The sequence below is a fragment of the Octopus bimaculoides genome, chromosome 17 (assembly GCF_001194135.2).
Source record: "Octopus bimaculoides isolate UCB-OBI-ISO-001 chromosome 17, ASM119413v2, whole genome shotgun sequence".
NCBI classification, from domain to species: Eukaryota; Metazoa; Mollusca; class Cephalopoda; order Octopoda; family Octopodidae; genus Octopus; species Octopus bimaculoides.
In genome coordinates this window covers 26,755,015-26,769,868 of record NC_068997.1, presented here as the reverse complement: position 1 = coordinate 26,769,868, position 14,854 = coordinate 26,755,015, and the positions used below count along the sequence as shown (strand labels likewise).

The 14,854-nt window shown below is 38.0% G+C and overlaps 1 protein-coding gene across 1 annotated transcript in view; it reads right to left on the bottom strand.

Moving 5' to 3' along the window:
- LOC106878469 (dmX-like protein 2) overlaps nucleotides 1-14,854 on the bottom strand; it is a 108,533-nt gene that overhangs the window by 39,951 nt on the left and 53,728 nt on the right. The window contains exons 9-22 of the mRNA XM_052974131.1: nucleotides 13,723-13,908; nucleotides 12,836-13,011; nucleotides 11,869-12,138; nucleotides 10,815-10,960; nucleotides 10,228-10,340; nucleotides 8,785-9,504; nucleotides 7,784-7,916; nucleotides 6,677-6,835; nucleotides 6,250-6,475; nucleotides 5,685-5,839; nucleotides 5,118-5,505; nucleotides 3,973-4,113; nucleotides 1,185-2,816; nucleotides 514-555 (exon numbers count right to left, since the gene is read on the bottom strand). Coding sequence (XP_052830091.1) covers nucleotides 514-555; nucleotides 1,185-2,816; nucleotides 3,973-4,113; nucleotides 5,118-5,505; nucleotides 5,685-5,839; nucleotides 6,250-6,475; nucleotides 6,677-6,835; nucleotides 7,784-7,916; nucleotides 8,785-9,504; nucleotides 10,228-10,340; nucleotides 10,815-10,960; nucleotides 11,869-12,138; nucleotides 12,836-13,011; nucleotides 13,723-13,908 — 4,487 coding nt within the window. The remainder of the gene's footprint in view (nucleotides 1-513; nucleotides 556-1,184; nucleotides 2,817-3,972; nucleotides 4,114-5,117; nucleotides 5,506-5,684; nucleotides 5,840-6,249; nucleotides 6,476-6,676; nucleotides 6,836-7,783; nucleotides 7,917-8,784; nucleotides 9,505-10,227; nucleotides 10,341-10,814; nucleotides 10,961-11,868; nucleotides 12,139-12,835; nucleotides 13,012-13,722; nucleotides 13,909-14,854) is intronic.

The window sequence follows — 14,854 nt, the reverse complement described above, 5'->3', positions numbered from 1 at the left end:
GTGCGGGTGGCACGTAAAAGCACCCACTACACTCTCTGAGTGGTTGGCGTTAGGAAGGGCATCCAGCTGTAGAAACTCTGCCAAATTAGATTGGAGCCTGGTGTTGCCATCCGGTTTCACCAGTCCTCAGTCAAATCGTCCAACCCATGCTAGCATGGAAAGCGGACGTTAAATAATGATGATGATGATTATTATTATTAAGGTGGTGAGCTGGCAGAATCATTAGCACACTGGTGGAAATGCTTAACAGTATTTCGCCAGTCGCTATGTTCTGAGTTCAAATTTTGCCAAGGTCCACTTTGCCTTTCATCCTTTCAGGGTTGATAGATTAAGTACCAGTAAAACACTGGGGTCAATGTAATCGACTAGTTCCCTCCCACCAAATTTCAGGCCTTGTGCCATTAGTAGAAACGATTATTACCATTATTATTATTATTATTATTATTATTATTATTAAATAGTGTCAATGTTGGCGGGGGCAGGTTGTAGATAAGATTGAGAGTGATACCCTACCTGTATTGGTTGGAGTTATATCGGTATCTGTATGTTGGTTGTCTGCAAATTATATATATATATATATATATATATATATACAGATACATAATTACATATACATATAACAACAACGATAATTATACATTATATGATAACTAACATACGTACATGTGGCAATATGCAATACTTTATATGACACCAAATACATATGTTTATGTACACACATATATGAAGTGAAATGGTTAACGTTTTCAATTATAAATATTAAATATAATTAGATACATAAGAAACACATTTCCTGTCACAAACACAGACACAAAATTTTTGAGTGTGTATATACACACACACACATACACACACACCATAGAGACGAAAGCCACAGTAGAGTTTGTACAAAGAATGTAGAGGAACAGAACCAAAATGCTGAGAAGTATTTAGTCTGGTGCTGTATTGCTTATCTTATTCCACTGTTTTACAAACACAAGTTACTCAATCTGAACAAAAAGAAAAAAAAAAAAACTGGCTACAACACCAACAAGTCTGAAAACCTACAAGTCTAAACATTAAACAGTGTGAACACTAAACCATTCTGAATGCTAAGAGTCTAAACACTAACAAGTCTGAATACTCAGGAAGTTACTTAATTTTCAAAAAATACTAACAATGAGAGAAAGGTTAACAGGACATACCTGATGACATTGCATTGTAAGTGCTGGTATCTGTACTGGTCGTTGATATGGTGTCTGCCAAAGCCAGGAGGTACATTTGGTCAAGGTTCGTGAGCCCCGGTAGAAGCATGTGGGTGAGGTGTTTACCAAGAGACTGACATTGCGTTGGGCCAAATACGTTGAGCATCTGATGGGGTGTTGGTGCTGACATAGACATAAAACGGGCCCTGTTGCTGTTGGACCTTTGTCTAGATGTGATGCCATCATCAGAGGTGTTAGAAAAGACATCTGTGTCAGAATCGGAATCGTCTAAATTGTTTTCAAAGAGATCTGTGTAGTCTTGTGAAGCTGGTTTGCCGGTGCCAGTACCGGCACCAACAATGTCTGCATCGATAGCAGAATCATTGTCAGCGGCAAGGAGAGCATAAATTGGTAAAGGTGGAATCGAGGTGATTTCAATGTAGTCAAGTGTTGCTTCTTCACAAATGCCAGCTGCTTCGTTTGGAGTGCTGGCACCAATTGATTTTGCCCTTTGACGATGCATAGAATGCATTTTGTTTTCTGAAGCGTCTATTTCATCACTATACGTTGTTTGATAGACTTCGCTAACAGCAATGCACCGGACCAGGTGTGAGAGGATGGCCCGCACCCGTTTGATGCGTCCAAAGTTTAAGAGTTCAATCAACTGCTTCGGGTGGTACTGTGCTAGTACAGGGTTGGCCTGGCGTGCAGCTTCAAATAAACCAAGATCAGTGATTAAAGTTAAACTAGCAGTGCTTTCACTCTTAGTCAAACTAGCTCTCTTACTCAGCTCTTTCTTCTTGGGGTGGACAGGGGTAAGTGGTGCACCTGGAAGTTGCTTGAAACTGGATATGGATAAAGATGACTTGAAATTCTGCATGGACTTGCTAGCAGTGAGCATAGAGGAACTCGGGATGGCAGATAGACTGAAATCTGACAAACTTCGTTTGTCACAATCTGGCTCATCATAATTACCAAAGCTTTGGTTGTCAAAGCAAGCAGCAGAACCTCGCCACTGGGAGTAGACATGGACCTCATTATCCATAGCCACAACAAGAATACCTGATCGAACCCAGGACATATGCATGGGAAGGGGAGGTAAGCAATCTGCTGTGGTGAGTTCAATACATCGGAGTTTCATCCAACGAATTTCTTCTTCGTAGTTGTCCACGACAATGCTTTTAGATTTGTGAATTCGTTTTGCATGATTGGTTTGCCGTTTGCGGGTGTTTGCAGGTTTGCCCATTGAGATCTGGGCAATTTCTTCAGATACCTGGGCATACATGAGAATCTTTGAGCCAACACCGACAGTCAAGATGTGGGATCCGTCTTCAGTAGAGACCCAGTCTAGTTGTACTAAATGTTTCTGTACCAATATGCCAGTTTTGTTTCCATACTCAGCAATAGACTTACGTACGCTGTGGATAGTCGAGAGACTAGGAACAGATTTAGTGCGAGACATGTTGGCTAAAGAACTGGACGGGGAGATAGAACTCTCTTCTCCAATGCGAAACACTGGAATGCTAATATTTTCAGGACTCATTATCAAGTGTAAATCTATTTCTGCCTTTGGATCAGGAATGCTTATGTTGTTTAATTCTATAGTGTCTTCAAGAGACCATTCTGACCCACCTGCAAATAAAACAAAGACAAAGGAAGTTTTGAAAAAGAAAAAAAAAAGAACAAATTTTGATGCCTCTTAAAATACAAAAAGAAAAAAAAAACATTTTCCAAATAAAATACAGATTTTATGCTAATATATTTGCTTACAATAATTTGCTTGAAATTATTTACAGAAAAGTGAAGTGTAACTCTTGTGTTACCATATTTCTGTTGAAATACATTAACTGTTTCAACTAATTTTGAAAATAATGAAGCATTTAGCAAAATAACTTCGTCATTATTAATTTGATATTTGGATCATAAATTAGCATGAAATTTTGATGGAAGGTTTTAATTCACATCACAGGTAATTTGTGTCATAGAAATAGGCTTCACATCACAGGTTTACATCATATAATTTGTATCATATAAATGGGGATGGTCTCAGGCTGGTTGGTAAGACAAAAAAAGACTTGGGTTTATTGTGATTATAAATCTTATCTTGAAATTCAATTCAAGTTCATGGATTTAAAATTGAAGACCTGAAATAAAACTGAGCAAAATTTTATAATTTATGTAACACAACACAGGACAGAATCTTTGAATTCACTCATGCCACATTCCTGGAAATATTTATTTCTTGCAGACTTACTTTTAAGCTACAGCTAAGTTTTGTAGTAGAGATTTTACTTCTGCAAGTCATGGACATGACTGCATGGTAAAAAGTTTGCTTCCTGACCACATGGTTTTAGGTTCAGTCCCACTGCATGGCACTTTGATATCTCTTAATGATATGCCCCACACAGTTAAGGAATAGTGTCTTATGATTACTTGGTGACCTCACCAACACTGGTGCTATGAAAAAAAGCACCTGGTACACTCTGTGAAGTGGTTGGCATTAGGAAGGGCCTCCAATTGTGGAAACCATACCAAAGAAGACACTGAAGCTCAACACAGCCCTCTGGTTCATCAGTTTATGTCGAACCATACAACCCATGCCAGTATGGAAAAAAGGATGTTTAATGATAATGATGGGAGGGGCACAGGTAGAATACCTTCAATCATCGGTCTACCCAACAGAAGATGACATGAGGCTAAACAACAGCAAACAGTTGAAACAGTGTTAGGGTAGAGATGATACAATTACATGGGTAAACTAGTGAGACAAGACGAAAATAAAATTTACCTGTTGATTCACATTCATATATTGCTACACATAAGTTGACAAACACATTGTTAGGTTGGTCTAATGTGGTGCGTATTCCACCAAAGCGATATGCCACAGCCAATCTCCCACTGTAAGCACAACAGACGGTGATGGGTTTCCCTGAATGAACAAGAACAACAACAATAATAATAATAGTAATAATAATGACAACGCTTTGTAATAATAATGATAATGGCATCAAATTTTGGCACAAGGTCAGCAATTTTAGGGGCCGGAGTCAAGCTGATTACATCAACTCCTGTACTCGACTGGTACTTTATTTTAGTGTCCCCAAAAGGATGAAAGGCAAAGTTGACCACAGTGGGATTTGAACTCAGAATGTAAACAGCCAGAAGGAATGCTGCAAAACATCTTGTGCAGCATGCTAACAATTCTGCTAGTTTACTGCCTTATTATCTATGATTCATGCCATACAAAATGCTTAAGGGCATTTCATTCATCTTCTAAGTTCAAATTCTGCTGAGGATGACATTGCCTTTTATCTTTACGGGGTCAATAAAATGAGTAGCAGTTGAACTCTGGGATCAATGTAATTGACTGTCCCCTTCTAAAATTGCTGGCCTTGTGCCAAAATTCAAATTGGCAGGATCATAAGCATGCTGGGCAAAATGCTTAGTGGTATTTTGTCTGTCTTTATGTTGAATTCAAATTCCACCAAGGTTGACTTTGCTTTTCATCCTTTCGAGGTTGATAAAATAAGTACCAGTTGGGCACAGGGGTTTACATAAATCAACTTACCCCTTCCCTTGAAGTTGCTGGCCTTGTGCCAAAATTTGAAATCATTGTTATTTTTATTATTGATGGTGGTGATGATAATAATTTTGAAGGGTGGGGAAGTTGATTACACTGACCCAGTGCTCAAGTGGTACTTATTTTTTTGACCCTAAAAGGATGAAAAGCACAGTCTACCTTGGCAGCATTTGAACTCAGAATGGAAAACCAGAAGAAATGCTGCTAAGCATTTTGTCTGATGAATAAAACCAAAAATAATAAAAAAGAAAGAGTTTAGCAAAACCAGTCAATGGTACTGCTTATTTCTTTATTTTACATTGATCTAAATATAAGGAGGTGAAGTAAAATAATTAAAATAATATATATCTCACCTGGGATTGATATAGAACTTGATTTTTTCATCCGATTATTCATGAACCACTGTTGCCACTGGTATCGTGAATTGAGGGCAACAGACTTGACATGTGTCTTATAGGTAGGTTTATTGAAGCCTCGTCTGTCGTCGATGGCCATCTCAAAGCTGGTGATGCTGGTAGTCAGATAGTCGTCGAGGGGGTCGATGCCGCCTACAGAGATGTATGGCTCCACCGATTCCATTTCACAGCGCCAAAAATATACAGATTTGTTGGAACAGGCCGTTACAATGAGGTAAGGGGCCAAACATGCAGGGTAGATTGATGCAGAGCTTAGATGGCCAGCTGCAGTTGTTGCACAGATCACCTCGACATTGCTGGGTAGCGGGAGTTGTTGAGTACACACCTAAAGAGAGGCAAGAAAAGTAAAGTACAAAATCAACAACAAAAACAGCAGCCATTTTATTTCAGATCTAGACATCATCATCATTTAACGTCCATCTTCCATGCTGGCACAGGTTGGATGGCTCAACATCCAATCACAAAGATAGAAATGAGGTCAATAACGATTGAGTACTGAAGTACCTTAGCTGTGGAATAAGATATTTTCACACTGACAAGTGACTTGCTGAATGGTTCGCCAGTAGAATCTTCCTCTTCTTCTTCTTCATTGGAGTCGACATCAAAGGAATTGACACAACTTTGTTCTCTGTGCTGTTGTTCCATGTGGCTGGGAGTCTCTGTTGGGTAAAGGTTACAACCATTGATAAATTGTAAGACAGCACAGTCTCATTCGTTGGTTTAACCATTTCATGACCATATATTTCTAATCAAATGTATTGTCTGTTTCAATTAATTTTGAATAATCTTTATTTGTTTTAGTCTTTAGTTAAACAAATCGACCCCAATACTTATCTTTAAGCTTAGCCCTCATTCTATTGATCTCTTTCACCGAACCACTTAGTGATGGGAGAATAAACAAACCAACACTTGTTGTCAAGTGGTGACAAACACAAAGACCTATAAATCAAAGAACGTAAGGAATGGAAAAGGTAAAGACTACATATGTTTCGTAGCTAAATTTAATGTATTACATAACTTGTGAATTCACTCTCCTCTACGTGATGAAGGTAAGTTGGGTAATACTTACTGCTTTCATTTGCCGAGTGAGATGCAATGGTGATCTTCCACATGTGTAGCACTGATCCACCATGTTTAGACTTTTCCAAAAGAACCAAGTAGAAATGCTCTTCAAATGAAGCCAAGTTCCTAAGATCTACAAAAGCTTCCAAGTTTTCCATTGTGGAATCAATAGGAACTTTGCCAGTGAGCAACTGTTCTTGAAAGACATGCAGTAGTTGAGTCTCCTGCCAGTCCTGAAGAACAAAATAGAGAAAAAAAGATTAAGGTTGTTCAATTAAAACATTAATGTGATTAGTGTAATAATTGAAAAACAATACATAAAGTAGGCAACCCACATTACTTCTGTAATAATAATAAATCTAGCAGGCATATCAGTCAGATAAATAGATAAAAACAGAGAGAGAGGACATACCCAGCATCATCTCATGGCTTACCTGTTTAGCATCGACAATACTTTCAAGCTGTATGATACAGCCAGGGTGGGCAGTGGACTGTAGACTGACTATATTGAAAATATCATTCACTGATGTCTGTGTTGTTTCTTCTTCCTCTTCTACATGGGTATCCATACTGCTGGACTGACTCTCCAGCCACTGCAAAAACAAAGATAATCCTTTATCAGCATCAATGAAGAACTGGTATTGTTCAAGTAAAATAATTCCACTGAGTCATGGAAACTCTCTTCTCACCCCCACTGTCAGAAACAAAGTGACCCAATACTTGGCCAGCTGGAAATATGGCTCATGTGGTTCCTCAACACACAAAGTCTACTAATGCTTTAACACAAAAAAGGACAAAATCATTTTTTAACAAAAAGGAATAATAATGATATTGTTTAAATTTTTGTTAAAAATACAGTAATACCTCACCTTATGAGGACCCACTTTATGAGACCCCCAAGTTTACAAGTTAATTCTATAATAAATATAAAAAGGTTAAACAGCCATTTTGTGTGTGTGGCAACATTGCAACATGTGGCGACACTGGTTCCGACACACCTACACAGCGCAATATAATGCCAGAGTAAAATGACAGCATAAAATTGATTCTAAGGAAACAACTCTAAAGAAATCTACAAGTCCATCTATGAGTGCTTGTGAATCAACAATCACGCCTGCAAGTGATGGTGTGCTCAAGTCTAGTGCAAGTGAAAGTGATTCAGAAAACAATAATAAGAATAATATTTTTTATTATGAATGAGCTTGACTTTTTTTTACTTTACATAAAATATTCTTGACATTCTGCTGTTGTTTTATTGCCATTTTTTTACGAGTATTATAAATTTTATAGGTTAAATATTTTTCTGGAACAAATTACAATTTATAACATTGTTACTAGGGGAAATTATTGCTCTGCTTTATGAGTTTCTGCTTTACAAGCAGTCTCTGGGAACAAATTAATTTGTATGTCAAGGCATTACTGTATATTTGATTTCAACAGACATATTGTTAACTCACAAACAGATTAGTTTCTATCTTCTTTATAAACACTAAAATATTGGACCAATAGAATAGATAAATTGTTTCATAAGAGATACTTACGGTTTTCTTTGGAACATGGGATTCGATCAACATCGATCGTGCATCGATGACAGCTTGGTACATTCGTAGGCTTTCACCATCAGATGCTACAAAGAGGGCACTAGGTGAGTTGCTGAAGCCACCAAGTGTATTACTACAAAAAATACAAATATATACATAATTAGTCCTTTCTTCCATAGTCACAAGGCCTGAAATTTTGTGTGGTGGGGGGATAGTTGATTACATTGACCCCAGTACTCAACTGATACTTATTGACGTTGAAAGGATGAAAGCCCAAGTTGACCTTGGCAGAATTTGAACTTAGATCGATAAGATGGGGAAAATGCAACTAAACATTTTGTCTAGTGTGCTAACAATCATGCCAGTTTGCTGCCTTAGATAAATAATGCTGATAACTGTTTTTGATTTAGGCACAAAGCCTGTAATTTTGAGGGGAGGGGTTAGTCAAAACCATTGATGCTAGTACTTGGCTGGTACTTTATTTTATCAATCCCAAAAGGATGAAAAGTGATATTGAGCTTAACAAGATTTGAACTCAGAATGTAAAGAACTGGAAGATATGCTGCAAGGTACTTCTTTCCAACACTAACAATTCTGCCATCTTACTGCCATGATAATAATAACAATAATAATCATTTCTACCAAAGGCACAAGCCCTGAAATTTTAGGGGAGGAAACTAGTTAATTATATCAACTCCAGTGGTCAACTGGTACTTATTGACCATGAAAGGATGAAAGGAAAAGTTGACCTAGGTAGAATCTGAACTTAGAATGTAAGAATGTAAGATGAAATACTGTTAAGCATTTTGCTCAGCGAGCTAACAATCAATTCTGCCAGCTAACCACCTTGATAATGTTTCTAGCATAGGCCTTTTTGATCATCTACATACGTTTGAAAGAAAGAGAGAGAGAGAGGGGGGATAGTGAGAGAGAGAGAGGGGGGATAGTGAGAGAGAGAGAGAGAGGGGGATAGTGAAAGAGAGAGATGTAAGCATATTTACCTGGGAAGTAATGTTGGTATCCACGAAACATTAGAAAAAGCTGAAATTTCAGCTGAGTTGATTCTGGCCAGTTCTACAATACCTCCTGATTTGGAGAGAGGGCCAACTGGATCAACTTTCCATAATATAAGTTCGCTGCAGAACTCGAAACCAGAAGGGCAGCCATTGATGGTAGATTCTTCCTTAGTTCGGTCACACTGGCCAAGCACGCCACAATTGTTGTTGTTGGGGGAGTCTGCTTCAGGAATGTTGTGATGTGATGTGGTCAAAAGCAACGGCAGCACAGGGTGGCACGAGGCAGAGTTTGTACGGAAGCGGTGACCACAGGCACGAGATATGTGTGCCACACTCATCACTGTTGAGAACTTCGAAGTCTCAGAGAAACTGACCTGCCACAGGTTCAAGCTACCGTTGAGGTGTTTCGAGATCATGAGTACATTTGGTATGAGCATGTTGTCGCTTTGTCCGGGTGAGCTTTTGCCCATTGGTGCTGCCGATTCTAAGAGGGGCCCTCTCTGTCCCCCTTCCATGTTGTGGTCACTCTCACTCAGTTTCATTGCAGACTTTATATCCATCTTACTATATTTACAATATAACAATATGTTACTCGACATTGTCCGGGCATCAAGAATGGGTACTGCATGTGGTATTCGGCAAGAGAAACTAACTTGGGCTTGACGGAAACAGAATGCTGTATATTCATCTAACCAGTCAACAAGCCTGCACAGAGAAACAAAAGAAAACATTGGGATCAGTATAGTTGTCATCAATTTTCAGGTGTTTTACTCCTAAATATAAACATATCTCCATTATGGTTTGAACTCAAACTCAAACTCAAACTCTCTATTTCTAATGCAAACTTCCAGCATTCTTCACCATTAGGCCATTAATCCCTAGGTCTGTTCAAAGTGCAATTATCTTACACAAGGACCAAGTCAAAACAACACTGAAAGCCACTGGACTTGAGCCTAAATCATTTGAAGAACAAGTCTGAGCCTGTACCAAGTGGCAGTGTTCCATCACCTTTGGAACCAAAAACTTCAAAGCTACCAGGGAAGAAAAGGAAGAAATCAAATGACAGGAGAGAAAAGACTCAGTAGTCACACCTGTTAGGGACCCAACTATGGGTTAACTAGCATATGTGAATCACTAAGAGTGAAGGAGCCCTAGTTCTTGTTAGAATTTCCCTCTAGGAGAAGTTCTAACAAGTGTGCAACACTTCAGCCATTTGGCAGTTGTGATGGTTGTGGTGATGCAGTAATGGTTTTGGTAGTGACAATGGCATGGAGATGGTTCACTGGAGGTGGTGGTGGTGAAGTGCAGATATTCTAGTGGTAGTGCCAGTGGTGACAGTTGCAGTGTGGGTAGCAGTAGTGGTGGTGGTAGATGTGAAAAAATAATGTTAAAAGTTGTAAAACAAAACACAAAAATCTCTCCACTGACCAAACAAGAAAGCTTCCATCTTGTGGATGGACACTAAACAACATGTCAGGACTTTGATGCCAGTCTCGCAGTAAATTCTCGATTTTACGATCAACAATGTCAGTCAGGGCTCCCTGCAGATGAAGAAGAAGGTTTTTGTATCAATGAATGGAAATAAACAACATGAGATGACAAAAAGTATTATACAGAGCTAACATGGGTAGTTATGCAGGGCCAGCATGAGTAGTTTATACAGGGCTAACATGAGTAGTTTATACAGGGCTAACATGAGTAGTTATACAGGGCTAACATAAGTAGTTACATTGGGCTAACATAAGTAGTTACATTGGGCTAACATAAGTAGTTATACAGGGTGAACATCAGTTGTTTTATAGGGTTAACATGAATGGTTAAGCAGGACTGGCATAAGTAAATATACAAGGTTAACACAACTGGTTATACAAGGTTATACTGGTTTAGCATAAATGGTTATACAGGGGTAACATGAATGGTTACAAAAGGGCAACATGAATGGTTATGCAAGGATAATGCAAGTGGTTATACAAGGCTAAGACAAATGGAGTGATTAAGGAAGTTTGTTGACTCACATATTCATTAACAGCGGCATCATTAGAATCCAGATAATCAGAGCTAAAGTTGCTCAAAGTATCAGAACCGCTGTCAACACTTCTGCTGGCCTGTTTGTGTTTACGACGGAATAGTTTAGTAGCTTTCTTCTTCCTTGGGTTTGTACCTGTATATATAACAATCAGATTAATGTCTTTGCATCTGGCTCTCTCTCTCTCTCTACACACACACACACACACACACACACACACACACACATAGGGGCCTAGTTAAGCAAGCAGCTGTGAAGTCAATTGACCAATTTTATGTTGAACTATATACATATATCTATATATATGACTGTGTGGTTAAGCAGTTCATTTTGCAACCATGTGGTTTCGGGTTCAGTCCCACTGCACAACAACTCAGGCAAGTATCTTCTATGACATCCCCTGGCCAACCAATGCCTTGTGAGTTAATTTGATAGACAAAGGCTGTGTAAAAAGCCTGTCAAGTGTGTGTGTGAATTTGTCTCTCTTCCACTTGACAACCAGTGTTGGTTTGTTTATGTTTCCATAACTTAGCAGCTCAGTAAAACGAAACTGATAGAATAAGTACCACACTTAAAAAAGAAAAAAAAACGAGTACTGGCATCAGTTTGAGTGACTGAACCTGTCAAGATGGTGCCTCGGCAATGGTTGCAGTCCAGTGAGCAAAATAAGACAAAAGGGAGAGAAAAAATGAAGAGGATTGGCCTGCAAGCACCCTGTGCTGGTGCTACGTTCAAAGCACCCAGCATACACAGAAAAATGGTTGATGTTAGGGAGGGCATCCGGCTGTAGAGATCATGCCGAATCAGACTGGAGCCTAGTGCAGCTCTGGTCATACTGTCCAACCAATGCCAGCCTGGAAAACGGATATTAAAAGATGCTAATGATGATGATGAGGGAAAGAAAAAAATCAAAATGGGGCGTACAACAGAGACAGATGTCCAAGTGAGTTTCATAGTATAAAGAATGGGGGATGATTTATGGTAAAGTTAAGTATTTTATGTCAAACAGTCACACTATAATATCGTAAATGTCTTTAAATTACCAGCAGACGTTTCATCAGGCTGAGATCCAGTATCAGGGTCTGTGTCGTTATGTTCCTCAGTTGCACCATTCCGTTGTTGTGAACCTGCTGTGTCGCTGATCCAGGAATTCAGTTCCATGCCACCATCATTGAGGCTTGTGTGTTTGTGCATTTCTTGGAGAATCTTCTCTGCCTCTGTTGTGAACTGCAGTTCTTTGTTGTTCAACCAGTTCAGTTGAAAGTGGAACAACTGATCGTTTGAGTTCCCCGTAGTTGGTAACAGGGGAATATCTGTGAGAGAGAGAGAGGGAGAATTAATTATCAGAGAAACTTTAGAAAAGGTTCAAAGAAAAATCTAGAAAATATGTGTATGTATATGTACAAATGAGAACCTCACCAAGTCTCCTCTAAACATCCACCAAACTGTCCAACCCATACTAGCAGGGGAACATGGACGATGATGATGATATATAGTCCTTTGGTATCATTTTTGGAATGATGCCAAAGGATTAAACAATTCACAGATTCAAGAAGAAACATTAGCATAAAAAAGAAGGAAAAGAAAGTCACAAACACTTTTGACTAACTTAAAGTTCATATATTCCTAATTAATGCTTGGTGCAGATGTTGCTATTTTTATTCTGGCCAGGGGATCCACAAGCACAACTCAGTCACTGAAGTTGACTGTTTTTCAGTTAAAGCTACAACTTTGAATCCACCCAGGTTTATCTCTCTTTGGTATTTCCCATTGAGGAAGGCTAAAGAACCAGGAATGCACATCAGAGAATCCACTAAAGTGAAGCACTGGGCAGATATGGTGTTTCTACACCTTTTACCATAAGGGAGAATTTTTCCTCTATAGTCACTGCAGTAAATCTGCCTTTAGAAGTTCAAGTATGTCACAAACATATTTCAGCTAACCAAAAAAAAAAAAAAAAAAAAAAAAAAAATTTAAAGAGGAAACAAAGAATTTTCTTATCTTTCTTACCAGTTTTTGGATTGACACTTCCAGCCAAGTGGAAATGAAATGCCGGAGCAATTCCATTGTGGTGGATACCAAACTTGTGGAAGTCATGAACACTCTGAGTACCAATCAGTTGTGTTGAGGTCATCACTGTTTCTGGTCCATATTTCTGTTGCTTCTTCCTCTTGTTGATGGCATGTCTAATAATGGTAACATAATAATAACAATAATAAAAGTAGTAGTAGTAGTAGTAGTAATAATAATAATCCTTTATTCTATAGGCACAAGGCCTGAAATTTTGAGGGCGGGGGCCAGTCGATTAGATCAACCCCAGTACGAAACTGGTACTTCATTTATCAACCCCCGAAAAGATGAAAGGCAAAGACGACCTCAGGAAGGGCATTTGGCTGTAGAAAATTCACCTCAATAAACTCTGTCCAACCCATCCAAGCAAGGAAAAAATGGGTGTTAAAACAATGGTGGTGATGATAAACTTCCAAAATATGCTCCTGGTGAAATGACTTCCTTATCACATTCAGCTAAATAAATTACTGGGTCGATGGAAACTGACTAAGCCCCTTGTTCAAATTTAAGAAACAATATTATCATCTTCATCATCATTATTATTATTATTATTATTATTATTAAGGCAGTATCATGGCAGAATTGTTAGCACGCCAGGCAAAATGCTTAATGGTATTTCGTTTGACTTTACATACTGAGTTCAAATTCCACCAAGGTTGACTGCCTTTCATCCTTTCAAGGTTGATAAATTAAGTACCAGTGAAACATTGGGGTCAATGTAATCAAGTCGTACTTCCCCCAAAGTGCCTATAGTAGAATGGATTATTATTATTATTATTGCTATGAAAGAACTCTTAGGAAGATAGAACTGGGAATTAACTACTTACCGGATTGTCTTTAATCTCTGCATGAAGCGTTTCTTGTGTCTGCGAGTATGATATCTTGGGTCTTGTGTGGCCACAGGATCAAACTGGTCTAGATCAACCAGGCCATCGTCTGGCAGAATGGTTTCACACCAAATCCGGCAAACATTATCTTTACAAGAAGTCACTAACATGTTAGCAACTGCCCCTCTACAAAAATATATGAACATATTTTTTTTAGAAAATAATTACAAAAAATTTTTTATTTTATACAAATTTTATTTGAAATTCTTCTAGATACTTAAGAGATATACAACTATTTTAAAATATTTTCAACAATACAAATATAATTCTGTATATATGTATGTGTATATTTATATATATATATATATATATATATATATATATATATATATACACACACACACACACATACACACATCCATACATACACAAATACACATTTTTTTAGAATATAATACAAAAATAAAAATTTTATATGTACTTTATTTAAAATTTTTCAATATACTTAAGTTTTTTTAAACATTTTCTTTAATACTTTTCATAATAATTAGACAAATTATTTTTTAAAAATCTTTAATAATAATTATTTATGACAAAATATTAAATAAAAGTAGTTAGCATCAGGAAGGGTATCTAGCTGTGGAGACCATGCCAAAGAAGATATTAGAACTTGATACAGTCCCTTCACAGGTTCTGTCAAAAAGTCTAACCTATGCCAGCATGGAGGACAAACATTAAATGATGATGATAATGATAATGGGTATCAAAATTTTTTTAAAATTAATTTTTCTGTGAACTAATTTATAAAATATTAGACATTCTACAAATTTGATAATTCAGTTTGTAACAAATTTTTAAGATGGGGATCTTGTGTTTTTATAATTTGAAGTCCTGTATTTTAGGCTAGCCAGTGGGGTGTGGGGGCTGGCTTGTGAAAGAATAAACCCAACGTTTTCCCTGTGTCATAAAAAGTGACTTAAAGAGGTTGAGGGAAGAGTTGCACTCTGACCTTTGAAAAACCCTCACCAAAAGCAACAACCCAAACAGACCCATGGGTTGGAGGGTTGTCACCTGAGTGGTGCAAAGGGGTCATCTGCCAGGAGTAGGGGAACACTAACAAATGATGGCTGCA